This window comes from Strix uralensis, chromosome 24, assembly GCF_047716275.1.
Source record: "Strix uralensis isolate ZFMK-TIS-50842 chromosome 24, bStrUra1, whole genome shotgun sequence".
NCBI classification, from domain to species: Eukaryota; Metazoa; Chordata; class Aves; order Strigiformes; family Strigidae; genus Strix; species Strix uralensis.
Window position 1 is genome coordinate 7,663,552 of NC_133995.1, and position 21,218 is coordinate 7,684,769.

Consider the following 21,218-nt stretch of genomic DNA (forward strand, 5'->3'; position numbering starts at 1 on the left):
ATTTATACTCTCAAAACATCGCTCAATTTCCTCTCCCCATTTCCTGGCGAGCAATATTGGGGTTTTAAGTCATTCATTAAAACCAAATGTCACTTGAGTTTCCCGTCAACTTGGGTTTCCTGTTCTCTTGACCCCCCTCCTCTCCTCACACCCCATCAAATCTTTTGTGCTTAGACTCTGCATTTTTTTTTTTCTCATTCTTGCTTCTTGTAAATTTAGATGTGGCTAAAGAGGAAAGCTTCAGATATAATGTGAAGAAGAAAAGGTGCTGTGTGAGGTTACTTTTGCATTCTCACAGTTACTTTTTATTTTTAGATGAATGCCCTATTGTTAGGGGAAAAAAAAGGGTTTCTATTGTCATAGCTCTGTATCAAACCTGCACTTAGGATCTCCAGCACCATGCATAACTCAGCAGCACTACTTTTAGTCAACCTGTACAAATACACTGTCTCCTCCTTCGACATTCTAATGCTATACTGTAAATGCATCTAATAATCTTCCATCTTAATTTTTTTTTTTTTTTCAATTAATGCACATGCCTGTTGAAGTCGATGTGAATTTTCACTGCCTTCAGCAAGCTCAAGGACTGTGCTCCCAAACTTCAGCCGCTGTTGTGCCTGCTGCCGGGATAAGCCCTGGGATGTGCTGGGATGCGGTGGAAGAGCCCAGCCCTGCTGGGATGTCACTGCTCGGGGCCTTCCGGGCTTGTGCACGGCTGCCTGGCTGCTCACCCACGGCAGCTGGGTGGGAGCAGGGTTTGTGCCACTGGAACTGCTGTTTTTAACATTGGTGTGTGGTGGTAAAGTGTATAAGCAGGTCGTGGATATTCATGTTTCTGGCTTTTTAATCCTATTCAATTTCCTAGAAATGCACACGAGCCCCATCCAAGCAACACAGTGATGATTCTATGAACTGGGTGTACTGGGTTAACTGAGACTTATTGTCCCAGCTCTGATAAAATGACCATTTCAGAGCTGAAGATAATTCCTCTGACGTCTCTTGTTTTCCGCTTTCCTTTCTTTCATGTCCTTTTTCTATATATATATTAGTACACAGCTCCCTGCTTCCTTTTGATAAAGATTTCCCTGATAAATTTGAGAATCTGTTATCCAAAAAAGAGAAAGTAGGGATGAATTTAGCCTTCCTGAAACCAGAAAGTTTTCTTTGAAAGCTCCCATATGATTTTGATATAGCGCATTCTTCCCAGCCTGCCTCCAATACATTGCTTTGGACAAATCAATTCTCATTTGCTTTACCACACTGAACTTCTTTTAAGTTGAATTTGCAAACCTCTGTGAAGGAACTTGTTGCAAAAAAAATGCTAGAAAAAGTATTGTTTGTTACCGTATATTTAGATTTTTTTTAAATTTTATTTTTAGGAGCAAAAGAGAGGAATGTTTGGTGTACATGTGTATGAGTAAGAGTGAAGGGGATGAAGCGTTAGTAATTGAAGGGTCTGAGGCAGATACAATGTGGGATTTTGTGTTTTGATTTGTTTTCCTTTTGTTGTTGATGTTGCCTCGTCCAGAGGAGATGAGGAAGCCCGCTCCCGGTGAATCACCGCAGGCACACTAGTTTATCTGAATCACAGCATGCCATGTATTTCGTGACCCATTTTTCTTCCCCTGCTCTAATGCAACCGTGCGGCTTCTCCCCTTGACTGCCAGCAGAACCTATGGGAAAGGAGAAGAGCAAGCAGCAGCAGATGGCTCAAACAAAACCAAATAGTTTTAAACTCAACCCGTTTCCACTGGTAGGATCCCACCTCTCTCTGCTTCCCTCTTGGCTTCCACCCTGGGAGATTTTTTGCGTATTTTGGTTAACTCGAATCTGCCATGGGTTGATAAAGCTTCACTGCCAAGACCTGGGTGGTTGCTTAAGTTTCATCAGGGCGTCAAAACTGATGTGGCCAGAGCAGTGGGGGCGATGCTGGCAGGAGCCAGTGCCCCGAAGCAGGTCTGGGGGCAGCCTGGCCCATGACCAAAGCCTGGAGCTAAACCCTTGGGTGGAGGATGCAGCCCCCGGCACTCTTCTGCAAATCGGCCTCCCTGCAGCGGAGGGGTCACTCTCGGCCTCAGCTGTAGGTTTAGGTGCTGGTATTTTTGTGGGATGCAAAGCAAAGGGTCTTTGGGCCCACGGGAATCTCCCCTGCTGTCAGTGGGAGCCGGTGCAGCAGCGGCTCGGCGCCGGGAGCCCTCCTTCCTTCCTGCCCGGGAGCTGAGCGCTCCTTTCCAATCTTCTTTTATTTTGAGCAATCTGTGGGTCTCCATGAAGTCATTTCAGTTTGACACCCAGAGTGCGCAGAGCGGTTCTGTCTTGTGCAATTCCCTCCTCCTTGTTTTGGAACTTTGTTTGTAATTTTTTTTTTTTTTTTTTTTTTGGTACGAGCGTAAGCCAGATGTGTCCATTCCACAAAGGAAACTCTGGCCTGCGCACGGATGATACTCTGCTGTGTTTACCTGTATTTCCTTTGCCGTGTCAGAGATCTTGACGGTGCAGTTTCGCTCTGACTCACTTTTGCTTACTGCTGTGGAAATGCATTGACTCTGCAGTACTACAAAGTGGTTGCATGAATGAATAAAGCACCTTTTCCTAAAGAGTGTCCGAGGGACGTGGGTGTATTTCTAAACCTTTAGGAAACAGCTTTCATAGTTGCCAAGAAGATAATTTCAGGAAGGAAAGTGTGTTACTCAAAAGCCATTCAAACACTTTTACCCCACCTCCCACAGACCAAAGAACTGCATGTTCACAAGAAATACTCATCGGGACAGCAGAATTGCATTTCTGCAGTAAACCAGAGGCATTTAGGCAAATCCTTTTCCCCCACAGTGTGGCATGTGGAAAGGTTTGTCCTGGATGTGGTCCTGGGCAACCCGCACTGGCTGACCCTGCGGTCCCATCCTCTGGAGCAGGGTGGCATCTCATGCTTCTTATTAAAGGGGCTGCCTATGTGTGTAGCTTTTCTTCTGTTGGCAAGCCTTTATGTGGGCAGTTTTTTACATTTTTTTGCCTTCTTGGTCTCTGTCATTGCTTTCGAACAAAGGAACATGGTGTAATTTCTGCACTATCTATTCTAGATATAGCTTGGAGGATCCCCTAGATTTCCAGGCTACCATAACGGTGTGATACTTTCTGTTTCGAAAATTCCCCATTTCTCATCCCTTCAGACTTGGGAGATCCGGTGCCAGTGACGCTCTGGAGGAAGCAGAGACTTGGTGGCCTTTTCTTCACCTTGTGTAAAGAACAGTTTTGAAGCAATGGCGTTTGGTCTCTTTGACAACCCCATCGTTGATGACTAACAGTTCCTGATGGGCAAAGCACAAAGTGGACTGCGTTTTTTTAAGAATTTTTTTTGCTGTCAAGGCATGACGTCGGATTTTTCACTTCTGGAAACCTGCTTTCTAGCACCCTTGTCGGAATTTGCAATGTGACTCATATCGACCTCAACAGGTAAATCCCAAATTACTCTTTGGAAATTTAACCAATGTCATTGTTTGGTCTTGTAACATCTAAGTGTCCAGAAATAGGTTACTAATCATGAATAGAAGACATTATTGTGACCTCTAATGTGACTTTTAATATGACACAGAGAGAGCCTCACAGAAGTTCGTAGCAGGTCCAGAACTTCCATTTGATCTAAATCAAGCTGGAATTGTCACCTAAAAGCATCAAGTAATGGAGACTTCTTCCCATCTGTACATTCAGTGTTTTGGTGATTAACTTAACCGAGAAATGTTTGCATTTTTTTAATTGCATACATGAAACTCCCAAGATTTGGAAGTCTGCTGCAGCCTATAAGGCAGAGAGAGAATAACATCCCTATTTAATACCCTGCCCTGCGATTTCAGGGTGCCCTCTACCAACCCAAAAGAGCGAGCTGTGCTTTTTTTCCCCAGATTGCATGTACTTTGCCATTTTAAACCACTCTGGGAGGGGTGCGAGGAGTCGTGGGTGAGGTTTCTGTCCTTATAGAAACTGATGACATCTCATCACTGGCGTTTTGGGGAGTGGGGAGCGTGTGCTCTGGGCGAGCAGAGAGGATGAATGAGGCTTTCTCAGACAAGTTTATTTGCAGGTAAGTTAAGAAGGTAAAAGCATGCAAAAAGAGCTGAACACATGGTCTGTTTTAACTTACCCAAATATCTTGTGTGCTACGTTTTTTTTTTGAGCATCCTACAGAGGCAATGTTGAGCAATTCCTGTCCTGAACCAGGTCATTTCACAAGTGCTGTTTTGATGAGTTTCTTTTTTCTAGTTTTAGTATTACTGGAGTGTGTGGATCTTCTGGAGAATATTGTCTTTGTCATGATTTAGCATCAACACTCTGACCAATAGTACAAATACAAACTATTTATAGTTATGAATGGTCATAAGACAGAAACCAGTTATCACGGTTTGAGAAATCAGATAATGCAAACCAGCTGCTTGGAAGCGTATCGTGACCATCGGGGTGAATTAGAGAGGCAACTTCACTCACTTTCCACAGCAGCATCAGGCCCTTGGCCCGAAGCCAAACATCAGGCTGGGTCGCTCATGCAGTGGGGTTTTGGGGTGGTTTTTGTGCGGTGCTGAATGGTTCATGCTGCGGGTTGAGAAATCCCGGGTTTTCTTTTCCACCCCCCAACACGCAGATAAGCGCGTGCCGCTGCTGGCGATGCCACATGTGACGGCGGGTCACCCCCGGTGCCGTGAGGGATGCTGCAGCACCCCCGGCGCTGCCAGGGGATTTCCTGCAAGCCCCCGCCGTGGCTCTCTGCTCCAAAATCATTAGTGTGAGAACACCACGGCCCCTGGGCCACTCTGCACGGGCTGAACACTCTGCACGGTGTGTTACTCAACCAGAAAAGAAATACTGATGGCCGTGCGAGGTTGTATTCAAATCTGACATCTCGGGGGCCCCTCTGAGAAGCCAGGGCAAAGGGAACAAGTTTCATAATGTGGATTCCCAGAATAATCAACCCGGAGGCTGCTGCTGACATGGCTGCCCTTTCAGAGAAAAATGCAATAAAATAGAATTGCTAGAAGGTTTTGGTTTTGTGTGTTTTTTTTTTTTTTTTTTTTTTTCTGTTGAGTTTGTTTATTTTAAGTTGAGGAATTTCTAATTAACAACCTCAGCACAGGGTGCACATCCGGCTGTGCCATGGGTAGGGGGAGGAAGAATACTCTTAGCCTGATCTCCCCTATGTAAGCAGAGATTTCTTGATTAAAAAATGGTCTATCACATGTGCTTTTCAGAGGTTTCAGAGAGCAAGTGATGTAACCTGACTGTTTCCCCTGCGAGGTATCTTAACTACAGAGACCCAAAGAAAAAGTGAATTTGAGTTATGAAAGCAGTAGAGTTCAGCAATTGAAAAGCAATTACTGAAATCACATTGCTTCCAGGGATGCAACCTGCTTCCCTCTGTGGGAGCTGGGGTGTCTCCTCTGCTTCTGCTCAGCAAAGGTCTCACTTGTACTTCTTTGGCATTTTACCCGGGATTTACCTTTTTGTGGAAGGCTGAGGAAGGTTTGCTTCAGTAATGGCATCAGCACTTACGACCCTTTTGGTTATTGTTTTCCATGTAACTTTTGAGGGCTGTAACTAGCAAGTGAGAGATAAATCTGAATGGTGGAAAACCCCTCTCACTGAAAATAGTGGTTAAAAAGAAGAAGGAAAAAAAAGAAGAAGAAGAAGAAGAAGAAAAGATCTGAAGTGAACTTCCTCTGCTAGTTGTCTCCTGCCTGTCAGGAGAGGAGAGATCGGCTGTTCATTGCCCTCTCCTTGGAAGATGCTGGCAGCATCTCTGCTGAAAATACAGTCAAATGTAAGAGCTGCAATCCTTGCAATGCCCGTGATTGATATTTATGCCTAAAAGGGGTTTTGCTGGTCACTTTGTGCAGCGCTGCAAGTGACTGAGTCTTCAGTTTTCCCCGGAGGATGCTTTGGTTAGCAGAGGGCTGAGCCTGCCTGCGTGGGGCTGCCGGGGCTACGGTGGGAAGGCTGATGTCCCCGTGTGTGCTGGGGTCGGGGCAGAGCCGTACGGGGGGGTTAGTAACAGGGTAAACCTCTGGAAAAATTAACCTTGCCTCGTAGCATGATTTTCCAAGAATTTATACTGAGAAGCAATCAGTGGCTGTGATGGATGGTGAAAGAGGTGGCTCTCCCGGCCGCCGAGGACGGTGCAAGGCTCAGGGTGGGATAAACCCTTGGGTGCTTTTGGGATGTGAAGGTCTCAGGATGGACCTTGGGAATGGGGGTTGTGTCCTGGAGGAGCTGGTGGAGCCCTGGGGCGTCCGGTGTTTGCTTGGGGCACTGTTTGTCATGCCTGAGCTCTGTGTTGCTCCTCGTTAGGTGAGCCATCGTTTTGTTCGTTAGCCCACCTTTCTGCATGAGCTGGGGGGTGGCTGAGCAGCTCAGTGCGGGGAGGGACACACCTCTGCCAGGCCGGGATCAAAGGAATTGTGCAAACAGGAGGTGGGAAAACAGCACAGGAGACTTTCCAATGTGGGTTTGCCCTCATGCTGGTTCCAGGGGATTTGGTGCCAATTTGCTTGGTTTTTGTTCATTTCTGCAGGACATGTATGATCAGATAATGTAGGAAGTAGGGAACCAAGTGGCTGTGACTTGCCAGCAAGAGCCCTTTTCTGTCCTTACCCTCCCGCCTCTCTCTGCCCTTGAGCTGGGGCTGGAGCAGTTGGGTGCCTCCGTGCAGGTTCGCATGTGTTCAGCACCAACGAAACCAGCTTTGGCCCCTCACGGTTGTGAAATTGAGAGGGATCCAAGTCCCGAGTTAATATGTACTCGAGGCAATATTAACCCAGCCAAAACTGAAACCTGTGTTTAAGAGCTGGGTTAGGTACAGAATCCACAGCTAATTTACTGAAACATAAGTTTCAGTTTTGGTGAAAGCTAAATCTGACAGCTCTGACTGGCTATTGGAGTGATTCATTTGCTCCCCAGATAATTCAAAAATTGAGCTGATAGCAGCAATCACTCAGTTTCTCCTTTATTAGGCATCATTTGTTGCCTGCACCATCAGCATATTTTACCCTCCTGGGCAAACCCAGGCGCTGTGTGGGACAGCAGGCTCGATCGCTTGTTCAAATCCCGGGCCAAGCCCAGTTTTCTAAAAAATGCCCTGCGTGACTTTTGCTATCACATCAGTTCTTAGTTCTTCCAGAAATAAGGACGAGCAGAACACGAGAGCTGGGTGATAGGTACATGTCCCTCAGCAGACCATGGGCTGGCATCTGCTGTGCCGTTGGTGGCATCGGTCTCGGTGGCAGCGAGAGCAGCAGAGTATGTGATGGATGTTTCTCTTCTCCCCTGGGCACCACTGTGATTATGTGAAAAGCCACGTCATTCAAAGCTCTGTCTGAAGCTTTGGGGGAGGAAGCGGGGGTGGTTTGATATTTCAAGAAGAAACAGCCCCTCTGCCTAGCTGTGCCTCGTGTTTGCTCAAGTCCTTGCTCTGCCGTTGCTTTCCTGGGAGCACAGATGGGGAGCCCTGATAACTCTGTGCTGTTGTTCTATTCTGTGTGATTATTTTACTCTCTAAATCTCTCTGTGCTCCAGACAGTGCCTGATAACTGGTGCCATTTTCTGTGAGTGTTCATTTGAATTTTTAAAGTAAAGAACTTCAGCTTTGGTTTTCTAAACATGAACAAGCCTTTTCCAAAGAAGAGCCCGTTGGTGGGGAACGGCACCCCAGAACTGCCTGCACAAGCTCTTCTCTGAGTCACGGGAGCATGCACGGGCTTCAGCTAGGAAACCCCAGGCTCACTATGGAAATCCCTGTCCTTGGAATGAGCTATTTTCTTCAGTTTTGGCTAATATTACTTTTGTGCCCTCCCTGGTTCTCTGTCTCATGTCTCTTTTAGATATCCCACTTCCCAAGGCGCAAACTTGCTCTGTCAGCAGCATAACCCCGTGTCCGTGGGAGCCCCCCAGGACTGCAGGAACAAGTGAAGCATAATGATGGCTGGTAAAGCGAATTATGATTTTAGTGTTAATTGTAAGAGAGAAAAAAGTTTAAAATCAGAAGCCAGCATAGTAACCAAATCTAAATTCTACAGGGAAAATGTCCATGGGGGCTTCTTGTGGGTTTTGAAAGTGCAAGTTTGATTTACTGAGATCACTTTTCATATTCACTGATCACAGCTCTCTCCATCACAAAGACCTTTCAAGAAAGTTTCGTTTCTCTGAGAAATATTGGTCCTCCCAGCAGTGCGTGGCCTCGCAGGCCAGCAAGGGCACTTTCAGGCAGCTCTAAATCTTGACTGTATTTCAGCATTTTCTATACATTGGCATTACATTTGCTTAGAGAAGCCCAATTGTTAATATGTCAGATTCCCACATCAAAAAGCTACTGAAACCTCCTGGAAACTGAAAAAGCCTCATTCATTAAACCTGTGTTTAATCTCGTTAGCAGATTTGAGTCTTAGAAATATATGCACATTTGGGGACCGGTGCAAGTCGCAGAATGGGCGCTGGGATTTACATCGTTCTCTTGTGGACGCTTCTGTTCATCTTCAATGGCAGGGCAGTGCTTTTCCGGCAACTATGCCTCAATTTTTGCTGAAATACCAATTTCCTTAACATGGTGGGGAAAAAAAAGAAAAAAACCCAAAGCACCAAAATTCACTCTCTGACTGGGAAATCTTGCTGAAATGATCACAAAAGAGTGACACGGACCATAGTAGTGGGCTGCTTGACCTTTCAGATAACTCCTGAGCTGTTGCAGTTTTGGGGTGAAAACTTCCCAAGAGCAATTTGATTCTCCAGCCAGTTCCTGAATTTAGCAGGAAGGTGTTGAACTCCCCTGGGCTGCTCCCTGAGGTCACACACAGCTCATGCACTTGCCTGATTCTGAGGCCAGCAGCGCTTTGGCTGGACTCAGCACTTTCTGAACACACACTTTGCTGGACAGTTGAGGAAAAGTTAGTAGGAGCTGCTCTTTAGCTATATTATTAAGCTGTAAAGACCTGAAATATGCGTTTCCCTTTGGGGAAGATGTCATTTATGATAACTAAAATGAGTTCATGTTTTATCAAAACAGGGAAAGCAAATATCTGACCTTCAACGCCCCCCACCCTGCTGACTAAATTAATGGTTTTCTGCAGAACAGATACGTCGGTGTACAAGATGCTCCACGACGCTTTTCCCCTTCCACAAAGGTGAATCTCAGATGGGGAAAAAAAAAACAAACCAGTCTTTTCTGCATTTTTCTTTACCCTCTTTGGGTGAAATCCTGGCTTGGCGGCAGCGCTGCCATTGGTGAGTCACGCAGATGAGTGTCACATCTGCTCCGTGAAGGCGGTAGCTGAGGCAGTGTCATTTTCTGTGACATGCAGCCCTGCACAGCCGGGAGCCGACCGTGAGCGGCCGAGGACATCCAGTGAGGATGGGGTGAGCCCGGGGCCACACACAGCAATGGGGTGATGCTCCCCAGGGGAGCATCTGGCCCTTTCTGGCACCCCAGGCTGGGCTGTAGGTAACAGAAAATGGCAGAAACAGCCCCAGAAAGACAGTCATGGGTGATGCCCTAAATGAGGATGATTCAGACACCATCTCAGGGTGGGGGACACTCTTCCAGGCTCACCTGAAATCCCTCAGCCCCTGAGTGTTGGGAAAAGAGCTGCTCTGCCCATGAGGGGAGCTCCTGAACCTGCTGGAAGCCCCCCACACTGTGAACTGCTGGTGAAGAGATTCTGGAAAACAGCCTGAGGTTTTGCTCCCTTGACTATGGACACCTCTTGAGCTTGGCTGAATAAAAGTTTCATTTCATTAAGCTGAGCCATGCTTAGCCTGTTGCTCCCTAAAAGGCAGTACTTGGTGTTTGATTTTCAGAATTATTCAAGTGGTTATGGTTAGAAACGTGACTGAGAAGAGGGCACTCAATGTACCACACCTATCAGCCGATAACTCCTTGCAGGGTTTTTTCTGAGTCATTTGTCGAGTTTACTGAGAAAAACAATTTTTTACTTTTGTCAGCAGCATTGGGGAGCTGGGGCTGGGCGAGCGGCAGGGCTGGCGAGCCTGCTCAGCAACCGGCCCCTGGTTCCTGTCGATAATGAACCGCACTAATTAAGAGGGAGAAGAGCAGCCAGATTTTCGGAGGCTGGGAGGGCACTGGCAGCCGCGAGCACGTTTCCATCGCGAAGAGCGAAGCGCGTCAGCGCGGAAGCGAATGGAAATAGTGATGATGGGGCGGATGGCACCCATCTGGGTGCTGGTGTGAATCTCTGGGTTTCAAGAGGACTGTGCCAGATTAGCACGTGTTCAAATGAGATTTGAAATGGGCTCTGGACTGGAGGGCCAGGTGGTTGCTTGGCGATTAAACCTCTGATTTTTAAGGGGCTGAGAACTACTCAGAGCTGCAGCACAGCACCACTGCTGCAGGGAATATTCCCATTAGCACCCAGCTGTGATAAGGGCAAGGCTGTCTGACAATTTATGTCACTGCAAGTATGTAAGGAATTACTCTAGTGCATAAAACCCACGTGGCAATGTTTTTTTCTGCCTGTGGAAACAGAATTATGTTCCTTTGGTAGGGGTTTTGGTGAGCTACAGTATTACCAGGGGAGATATAAAATCCTACAAGCATTTTTGTTTCAGGTGGCTGAGTTGGTTTTGCAGATCTTTTCCTGAAGGATGTCAGGGAGAGTTCCTGAGTTCAGATATTGTTGCTGGACTTTGTTATTAAGTCTCAATTTTTCTTTTATTAAACCTACTGGAGGCATTTCTATCATTCATGTTGTCTAGTTCTGGGGATCTGTGTACAAACCATGATCAACCTCGTATCTGAAAAGCTGGTGTACCTAAAGCTGCTGTGAAATATGAGTAATGACAAAGAATGGCAAACCAAGAATGGTCTGTAAAGTATTATCAGATCTTCACATAGCATGAAACTACACTGAAATGCACTATTGAAACTGGTAGCTTATTACTCCAAGACACTTTACTGGAAACCTAGTGTTAATGTGTGCCTGTGGTCAGTTCTTGACAGCATGGCTCCTTCAGATCGGAACAGCTTATTTTTCTTTTTTAAGGATTTTTTTAAGAGAAAACAAAAACTTTTGGATGTTTGAAATGAATGAAGTTGAGTGGACGCTGGGTCACGCCGAGCAGGACTGCACAGGGCACAGCTCTCCAGCCCCAGCGCTGGAGCAGGGCCGGGAGCCGCCGCTGAGTTTCCCCGACGTTCGCGGCCGTCGGTGAGTAGGTGTCTCATCTCCTGTTGTGCTCCCGGGTGCTCCAGGAACGTCTCCTTTGTTAGTCATTTCAATAAGCCATTTGTCTGCAGCAGTCTGGTGCTTTCTGCTGTTACCGAGATGTTTCCATTACTACACCAGCTCTGTGCGGTGTCGGTGACGAGAACGCGGCCGCCTGCTTGGCAGGGGGAGGCTCAGCATCGGTCCTGGCCGCGGTCCAGGTGGCCGAGAACTGGAGTGGTCCAGGAGGCTGCTCCCAGGGTGGTGTTCCAGGCTGCACTGGGTACGTTCCCTTCGGCCCCGCTGGGCTGCCGGCTGCTTTTGTGCCTTTTTGAGCATCGCTGCAGGTGTGAGATGTGCAGGAGCTGTGCTGTTCACCACGGACTTTATATAAATGATTTCTCAGACAATCTAACAATACACGGGGCTTAGTTTTTAATTCCCTGGCATGGTGGCAGCTGGCTAACAACCCTCTATGCTGCCTTTGCTTGTTATTTGGGTCGTAACCACTTTTAGTGTGCCCTGCCACAATGTGCCTCCCATAAAATCCGGAGGGAGGAGCCCTCCCCTGTTAGCTGGAGTTGCCTGGAAGGGTTCCCGGGGAGAGGACCACTTCCCCGCTCCTAGCACGCTCCCCAGCGCTGCCGTAGCGAATGGCTCAGCTGTTCTGAGAGCGCCTGGGGGACTCGGTTCCCATTTTACTGTCTGAGCTCATCTGCATCGTCATGCTGCTGTGTTTCAGAAATCCCTGTTTCTCCTTTTCCTCTTCCTTCCCAGAGCATGTGAGAAATGGTTTGCTGTCTTATTGAGGATATTTTCATGTGGCTGTAGCTGGCAGGTAGATGAGAGCCTCCCTTAGGCAGGCTGCCAGGGGAAAGCCAAGCCTGGGTGATTCGCTTCCATCAGGGCTTGTTCCAATGTATGGTGAGATCCCTGCTGATGCCATCCCATCTGCTCCAAAAAGTGAGGGTTTTGGACCTCCCCCAGGTCCAGCACTTGGGGTAATCAATTGCCGTCATTACACACACACTTAAAAACCAAAAATGAAAAACTCTCTGGGCTGTCTCCCCTCCTCTGACAGTTATTCTCCTCCGCGCCCTTGCAGTGAGGGTCACACTATTGTCTCTGCTTTGCAAACGGTCAGTGACAGGACAGAGAGGCCAAGGGATTCCCAGAGAGGCCACGTCTCTCCAATTTAGAGACAAGGATGTCACATGGGACAGCTTCAACGCTTTGCCCAAGTTCAGGTAGATGACTTCAGTTGCTCTTCCCTTACCCACCAACACTGCAACCCTGTTGTACAAGGTCACCAAATCTGTCAGACATGATTTTTCCTCAGTGAAGCCACCTTGGCTGTCACCAACCACCTCCTTATTTCCATGAGCCCCAGCAGAGTTTCCAGGAGGACCCGCTCCATGAGCTTGCCAGGCACAGAGGTGAGACTGACTGTCATCTAGTTCCCTGGGTCATCTTTTTTTCCCTTTTTAAAAATGGGGATTATGTTTCCCCCATATGGGGGTTATGAATCCTCAAAATGGGGGTTATGACTTTTCCAGTCATCAGGAACCTCACTGGACGGCCACGGCTTCTCAAATACAGTGGATAGTGGCTTAGACACTTCATCCATCGGTTCCCTCAGGACCCACGGATGCATCTCATCGGGTCCCATGGACTTGTGCACCTTTGGGTTCCTCAGATGGTCTCAAACCTGATCTTCTCCTACAGTGGGTGATTCTTCCTTCTTTTTCATTTCATCCATGACTATTTCTTGCCTGCTGGCATTTGGCTGACCTGTCTTGAACGTCAGTTCAGTTACCAAAAGGAAAAAAAAAAAAAAAGAAATCCCTTCTTTTCATCTGCAATTTACATAATTAAGTAAGAACTCATTGCCTCTTCCCCCGTTTCCTCACCGAGGCTGGGTGTGCACCAGGCTGCCTGGGAACGCTGCCGGTGCCGCTTCCTCTGCTCCAAGCAAAACTTCTGCTGCAGTTACAGGCAGCAGCTGGGAACTGGGGGAGGAAGGCTGAGATTAACAGCCTTGTGCTGCTGAGGATCCCTCCAACACCTCAGCAGGGGCAAATGCAACCTGCTGCAGATTTGGACCTGCCTTTTGGCTGGTTGACAGTGTGAAGGCGCAGGGATAAGGGAGTCACGTTTGGTGCATTTGGGGTAGTTTCAGCAATGCTGTATGCAATACTATGACTAGCCTGGGCATAAAATCTATTTGCCTAGTCTTCCTCTGATGACGGATATACACTCGAGATTGAGCTTGGTTATCAATAAATTACTCACCCAGCAGAACTTTATAGAACAGCCCTGGCCCACAGGCGGTGGCACACAAGATATAGCTGCATTGCAACAGGTACACGCTCAGGCTGCTGCTCTCTCCCAGAGCATCGTGGCTGCTCCAGAGGGTGGCTGTGGGATTAGAGGGGTGTCTTTGCCACCTCCATGCCCTCTAAGTCCATCTGACCTTCTGTCCTGGGTACAGGTAGTCCAAGAAGTTTTGTTTAACTGCTCATTTTTGTTTGTAGGCTGAACTTAGCTATCTCCAGAGGGGTAACAGAAACAGCCAAACCAGCCTCAGAGCCAAAGCATGGTGAACCAGCCTGGGTTTTGCACCAGTACTGCCACATTCATGTGACAGCATGCCCTAGCTGGCAAACGCTGGTTCCCTGGGGACAGTCTGGATCTGAAACACTGATATGAGAACGTGTCTGGTCTGCTCGAGGACCTTGGCTGCATCAGTTTTGCTCCGCAGCTAATGCTTGTGGCAGGGTAATCATGGACTTTGCAGTTAAAGTCTTTGCTGGTGGGTAAAACTTCCCTGCTGCTGCTGGGCTAGTGGACTTCTAAAGGTTTGAGTGAAATTTCTGTCCTTCTGCAGGGCGATAGCTTTGGACTGTCACCTAAGTCACCCATGCATGAAAACCAAGTGACTTCTTCTGGTACCAAGGTGGGAGCTGTGTCATCCCAAAGCCCTTCCCTCTCAGACCTATGCATCTCCGGTCTCCAAATACCAGGGATGTGCTGATGGAGATAAGTGTCCACCCACCTGAGGAGCAAGACTGAGAGCAGGGTTCCCCGTACTCGGCAGGTGAAGGCCCCGTGTGCCGGGATAGTGATGGAGAAATGTCTTGGCAACCTTCTGAGTCACGGTACCTTTACTCGTACACCACGTCCTATTGCCAGAAGCCCTGGGGTGCTTGGACCACTGGCATCCCGGGGTGGGTGATGCCACTTGTCTTCCCACATCCCAACGCCTCCATGATGAGCTGGGAACGGCCCCTCTCCAGGAGGGACTTGGCAGCGCAGCTCCGTGCTGGGGGGAGCCCCTGAGCTTGGCATTTTGGGGATGCAACCCCCATGACAATCCCTCCTTTTGGTCACATCCTTCTTCCTGAATGAAAAATGATATGGCAATGCCAAGATTTCCCGCCTCCATGGGTTAGGCAAAAACCTCTGGGTGAGAGAGTTGGTCCCTTTTACTAGCTCATTAATTCAGTAAATTACAAAGGGAAATACATGCTGGGAAAAGCAAGAAAAATCCCAAAAGTTAATCCAAGAGTTATTTCCTCCCGATACCTGGATAAAAACGTGTTCTTCGGAGCTCTTCAGGTCAGACATCAATGAGACAGGTGAACCCACATCAGAGGACAAGGTAAAATACTGATTTTTATCCTTTTGCTCTATGTGCTCGTGCATATTTCTTTGTATTCCTTCAATGTGTCTCTGAAAGGTGGTTTTTTTCATTAATAACCTTAATTTTCAGTGCTAACAGAACTTGCATTTGAAGTATACTATTTCTGAGGGAAAGCATTTTCTTTTGTGATCAGACTTTGGGATCTGCTGCTTTCAGTCACAGTGACCTCCTGCTACTTCTGGGTCAGTAGGCTTTTGAAAAATTTATCTGTATTTATTTTTCTGATGAATATTTTTCAGAAGAACTTTGTCTATTTACATGCAATATTCTACTCGCATTTTATTTATTTTTTCTTTTTTTTTGGCTTCTTTTGGGATCTTCTGTTACATATTTGGTTGCATTTGATTTTTTTTTCTCTTGCATGTGGGGAGTGAAAAAGAAATGAGTAAGAGATACTTGTCAGTGTGGTTTTTTTAATACACATGTACATGTAGAAGTGTTATATAAAATACGTATATTTTGATGAGCATCACAGTTGTGCTATTCAGGAAGACAGCGAGGCAATATTGTCTCCCTTCAACAGCTCTCCCAGCAGCCGGCTGTGCTTGCATCCTGCAGCAGCATGAAGGGATCCAACCTGTTTCTCCGCCTCTTCTCCATGTCGTGCTTGTTGAATCTGATGCTGACAGCTGGAAACAAAATCTTCCACTTTGGACCCTGCAGGGTTTCAATAAGCATGACTGAGATTAGGTCTGGTTTCACCGCAATTAAAGACGACATCGTAAGTATTGCTCCGGGCTGTTGTGGTGCTGGGGAAGCTCTTTAGTGGGCTGCTCCCGAAGCCCCTCTGGAGCCAGCACGTCCATCACCATCTCCATCTTCCCCTTGCAGCAAGCCAGAGACCCCATCAGGACCCTCAGCATCTTGTCTTATCCACATTCTCTGCACAAGGTCAAGGTAGGCGTCCTCACTGTGTCTCCAGTTTTTCTCTGAATAATTTTAACCACCTTAGCACGCCAACCCCAGCCGTGAGGTGTACCAGCTCAGGGGGTTTGGGGAAGATTTTTAATACCATGACTTCTAAGTTCCTGTGAAATGCAGATGCTGACAGACAGTGCAGGTCAGGGAGGATAACGTGATGTGGATCACGTATGTGAAAAGAGGTGGGTGTCCCACTGCCGGTTCCTGCACTGGGCTTTCACCCTGACTGTCTTTCCAGAAATGATGGGCAGAGATTTTTTTTGGTTGTTGCATGTGATGCTCCAGTTACAGGAGCTTTAGCTGTGGCTCCCCACCACCTCGATCGGAGGAGGCACAAGGAAGTGAATCAGGATCTGGGTGGAATGCTATTAAAGAATCCAAAAGCAGGTGAAATAGATTATAAATAAGTATTTTGCGGCTCTCTTACACTCCAAGGCACTAGACATGGGCCACCACTTCAGGTCTCAGCCTCTAATACCCAGTTACAAAATCAGCTATTTGTTTTGTTGAGGCAATGAGACTTGCTGAGGATGGAGCTCCTGGAAAATCAGTCTAAAATAATTGTCTATATAGGTTATCAATTCACAGCAAGCATCACTGAAAAAGCTTTACATGAGTCAAAGCATCCCGCTGTGCCCAGCTACTGTGCTTGGTGTTAGAGATGGCTTGTTCTAGTGGGGGGCAGAAGGGCTGGTGACTACGGGTTTAAAGCGCTTTGGAAGACTTTTACAATGAAATTTATTCCTTAAGTCTTCAGATAGATGTTGCATCACCCATCACCTCTTCAACTTCTACATGGACAAAGTTTTCAAACACTGCAAGACTGAGGATTCATACATCAACCGAAAAATCAGCAGCATAGCCAACTCCTTCCTCAGCGTGAAGAGGAAACTCGAGCAGTGTGTGAGTCTTGGGTATTGCTACAGTTTGGTTTCATCTGCTAGTATTTGGTATATAAATAAATCTAAGTGTTTTATAAAGTGACACAATCTTTATTTATAAGAACGGTTTTAACGAGAATATAAAGAAGCATGAGTGAAGAGTGTGAATGTCCACTGAGAAATTTTTATGCTTGCCCACTCATCAGCAAACTCCCACATTAGTTCTCAAGAACAATATTTATCCTGTCCCTCTGTCTATCAAAGTAAACTGTTCTTCGCTGAAGTCTGATTCAAGGACCTGCAGCCTTTTCTGCTGTTTAATAAGAACTGAGTCTATACAGTAGACCAGCATAAATGGAAAGTGATCTCTTATCTTTAGAAACAACCCCCCCGACTAACAAATTCTATCTTATTTTTCTAGCATGAGCAAAATAAGTGCATGTGTGGACAGGAATCCACTGAGAAATTTAAGCAAATTCTTGTGAACTACGAGGGGGTAAGGTGATGTCTAAGTCTCGTAATTAATGCAGATATTCAGATTCTCTTTACACCAGGTTACAACTTGTTCCTTTACATCATTTCAGCTGAATGTCACCTCTGCAGCAATTAAATCCTTGGGTGAGCTGGACATCCTACTAGACTGGATGGAGAAATCTGGTTAGAAAGCAGAAGGCGTTAACGACCCACGAAGCTGCTGGGACATTGCACATACTTGCAGTGAACAGGAAAATGATGTCCTGTATCAGTGCAGGTCCTCACTGATTGCAGCTGAGTTCAATCAGACACGGAGTGATTTTCTAGCCTGGTACATAGGCGACTGCATCAGCAGAGTCGTGCTTTAAGATGAAAATACTAAATTTGATCAAATCAGCATAGCACTTCTTAGCTGACTTCTATCAAAGGATGCTCTCCAAGGGAAAATCTAAAAGGGTTTCTCTTGCTAGCAGACATAAGCTGTGATCATTTAATAAAAGTATTGTTTAAATTATAACATTTTTGTATAGGGAATGTATATTCATGAGACATGAGTGCCCACTGGAACTGCTCAGGTGTAGTTAACGCTGGGGAGCAGCGCTCGTAAATGTGGGTTCAGCCTCATGTGACTGCTGCCACTGAGCTGGCTGAAACAAGGTGCACAGTGTGAGAAATGCTTCCAAGAATAGGTCCTAGCAGGTATGTGAGGCCTTAGAAATTTGTGTTTCCTTTTGAGATAGTGTTTTCTGTCTTATCAGTCAAAGAAAACTTTATATGCAAGATATGTGGCTGCTGAATAGAAAAAGGTTCTTGTATGTGTTGTGTAATTTACTGACACTGAGTAGTAAGTTCTGTGGAAGTCTGTTGCAATTACTGTAAATAAACCCCACTTGAAACTGAGTCTGTTTGAGGTGCTTAGTCTGTTGGTCGGAATTCTGAGGAATAGTGTGTTTTTTGATGGCAAAATTTTCTGAATTCACTGTGATGCCCTTTCACAGCAGATAGTGTCCTTCCTGGTAATGTTAGCGTCCCCGAGGGGATGCATTGCTCCTGGCATGCCAGAGAGACTAAAGTTTAGACCTGGCTGATGTTAAATCACCCCAGCTTGTCCCTGAGACTGTTTTTGTTATGCATTACCTATAGCTCTGGTCTGTTTTCACCCATTTGGGCTCTTCTAGCCGCCAGTGACTGCACACCCATTGCTGGTACCCACTGGTTCTGCATGCTTTAAATCCCTTTTCCACTGTGTTTTCCCACAAGGTGTTAATAGATACATCGCTGTAGTATCTGACAATGGCAGAGGCCCTAATGTGTTAGTAAATGAACCAAGACCACCCAAGTCATCTCTCCATGCAGCCAGGAGGTGTTGTGCACTCCTGGTGTCAGGGCCCAGATAAATGCTGCTTATTAGCACAAGCCAGAGCAGCTGGATGTTTATGTCCCTGGTAGCACTCCAGTCCTAATATTTCAAGTGATTTACTGCTGCATCCATGAGACATAAGGCTTGAGTCAGACTAGAGGGTAGATCTCTGACTTGGTGCATTTTGCTCTAGGAATCCACTAGCTGAGCAAGGTGTACCAACACTGCCGGCTGCGGTGGCACGAGCACAACCAGGGCACTGCACGCTCTCCCCTGGCTCAAGCAGCTCTTACTGCTGTCAGGGTCGACTCATGGCTTCCACATCAGAATCCTTCAGGCTTGCACAAACCTCTTCTCAGCACCTCTGTTCCCGTGGGATGGCCCAGCACTCGCCAGCTCTCCCTTTCCTGCCCACTGGCAGGGCCAAGCTTCTGCAGCTGGGATGGACGGAGGGCTGGTTCTTCCCAGCTTGGGCGATTTTTAACGATGCTGCAGAGGTGACACAGGGAAGGTTTGAGCTGCAGAAGAGGCTCTTTAACAGGATTTTGTTATTATGGAATGAGGTCCTCGTGTCCTCAAGGAGAACTTAGTTACTGCTCTGCTTTCATCCCCATCCCAGGAGGACTCTGGTCAAGACCTCCGGCATCACTGGAGCCTTGTGTCAGTCCGGGGTGGGTGCTGCACCTTTCCTCAGGTGCCAGCAGAACGAAGAGCTCAGAGGAGGAGGAGGAGACTCCCTGTCCCTTCCCAAGAAGGCCCGGCTGGTGACCTGGCTGGGTGAGCTCACCTGCATTTGCCTATAGTGCATCTGCATGTGCTTCACGCTGGGCAGGACTTGGTGATTCACTTTCAAAGGAAAGAAATCCCGGATTGCTCACTATCCTTCCTCAAATACTTGCTCATGCCAAAGGAAAGCCTCTCAGGGCTTTGATCCTCTTAATTTGCTTTCTCATGGGTTTTTGCGGTGTGACTTTCATTTGTCCTGGTGCCAGGGCACGAACGGGTGAATACGCCCCCCCATGCTGTCAGTGTTCTCGAAAGCTGATCTTTCAACACCATCACCCTTGAAATCAACCGTTTGGGATGCCAGGGATCTTGCACATACCATGGTTTTCTGTTAAAGAAAAATCATTAGGAAGAAGAGGTGATGCAGCTCATCACTGACTAAAGGAAATCAGTCAGCACGTTTGGCGAGCAGGCTGCTGAAGGAGATGAGGCTGCTTGGTGAGGTCCCTGCAGAGCTTTCCATTGATCGTGGTGGGCTCTGCATCACAGCTTGAGGGAGAAGTGTGGGTTTTGTTCCACATCCTCAGCTTACGCTGTCACAATTATTATTATTTATCAGATTTCATTGATTTTGTAGCCTGTGCGGAGGGTTGCATGCCTCAGTCCATGCATGTTTTATTGCTTTCACGCCAAACTATGTTTACACTTTCCCATCCACTGCCAAGCACTGCAGCAGCCCAGGGCTGTGCCCCTTTGGGAATGAGGTGCCGGATGGAAGCGTCAGCGGTGGGAAGGAGCAGGAGCCGCGGGCAGGCAGCTGCCGGGGCTGAGGGGTGCAGGCAGAGCCGGCTGGCAGGATCCTCAGCCCACCCACATTTCTTGGCCCCTGCACCTCTCCCAGGAGTTTAGCTCATCCTCGCTGCTCCCGGCGAGGTGCAGAGCTGACGCGGATGCCGGTGGGTGGGCTGAAGCGGAAGCGGATTTGTGAAGGGAGAGTGAAAGGGGTTTTCTCCTCTCAGAAATTTCCAAACCTTAACGTTCTCCTGCAGCTTTATGACTGCTCAGCCCCAGGGATGCTGTGAAGCGCACGCCTTTCCTATTGCACCAGAGTAATTCATTCACTTCCAGAAACTGCGGGCGGGCACAGGCCTGTCCTGGCCCCTCCACACCTTTTCCGATATCCAAGCCCCTTCCCACCGTGCTGCCGAGGGGATGCAGCCGGGGAGATGAGGCAGATGAGCTGTAACCTGATGTTTGAGGTCCTCACCTTGCCATCCGTGAGGACTGTTGCAGTGTGGACATGAGAGCAGCCCTGCAAACAGAACTGCAGGGCTGGGAGGGGGAACACAAATACTGTTGGAGCCGCTGCCCTCCTGCTCACAGTGAGCCAAGCTCATGGCAGGGCTTGTTGTGGGGAGGACCGTGATTCAGCAATAATTTGGGTTTTGTCCTGATGAAAACTCAGCAACGCAAACAGCCTTTGCCTGGTACCTTGCTGAGCTTCTGTACTGTTTTCATTTTAAAGTGTAGTTCATATTTTACTAAAACAGAAATGTACTTGTGGTGTTACTGCAACAGCGTCAGGTCAGATGATAGCCAGGGTGATGCTCCTCATCCTTTATATTTTATGGCTTGCTATCAGAGCTGCACGTAACCAGCACAGGCCCAGGAATTTGAATTTGTCTGTGCAGTTTCTGTCCCTTCTCTCCTGAAGAGCCCTGGCCCTGTCAGACACCTCTGTAGCCCTTCTCTTTGCCAGGCAGGCACCAGCCCATCCCATTCCTGGTATTCAGGGAAAATTGCTTCTCTGCTTTGTCACTTCTTTATCATTGCTGCTGCCTACATTGCTTTATCTGTGGGGTATTCACCTTTCCGCACCCGCATCTCACTGACGGCAGTGTCATGCTGCTGCTTGGAAATACATGCATCAATAAATTGCTTTTCTCTGTTTAGTCATCCAC

At 47.4% G+C, this 21,218-nt stretch overlaps 1 protein-coding gene across 1 annotated transcript; it reads left to right on the forward strand.

Moving 5' to 3' along the window:
• Positions 1–14,742: 14,742 nt before the first annotated feature.
• LOC141954324 (interleukin-20-like) lies at positions 14,743–18,735 on the forward strand. The gene is made up of 8 exons (XM_074893711.1): positions 14,743–14,853; positions 14,965–15,077; positions 15,419–15,616; positions 15,727–15,792; positions 16,567–16,719; positions 17,119–17,193; positions 17,282–17,354; positions 18,725–18,735. The coding sequence occupies exons 3-8, from the start codon at positions 15,458–15,460 to the stop codon at positions 18,733–18,735; spliced, it is 537 nt and encodes a 178-aa protein (XP_074749812.1). The 5' UTR covers positions 14,743–14,853; positions 14,965–15,077; positions 15,419–15,457.
• The last annotated feature ends 2,483 nt before the right edge of the window (positions 18,736–21,218 follow it).

What these genes read in the sequence shown, in the direction of transcription:
- LOC141954324 (XM_074893711.1), top strand. Translation starts at nt 15,458, where the DNA reads ATGAAGGGATCCAACCTGTTTCTCCGCCTCTTCTCCATGTCGTGCTTG. An exon ending in ATTCTCTGCACAAGGTCAAG is followed by an intron (nt 15,793 to 16,566) that starts GTAGGCGTCCTC and finishes TTATTCCTTAAG; the next exon opens with TCTTCAGATAGATGTTGCAT. An exon ending in TTCTTGTGAACTACGAGGGG is followed by an intron (nt 17,194 to 17,281) that starts GTAAGGTGATGT and finishes ACATCATTTCAG; the next exon opens with CTGAATGTCACCTCTGCAGC.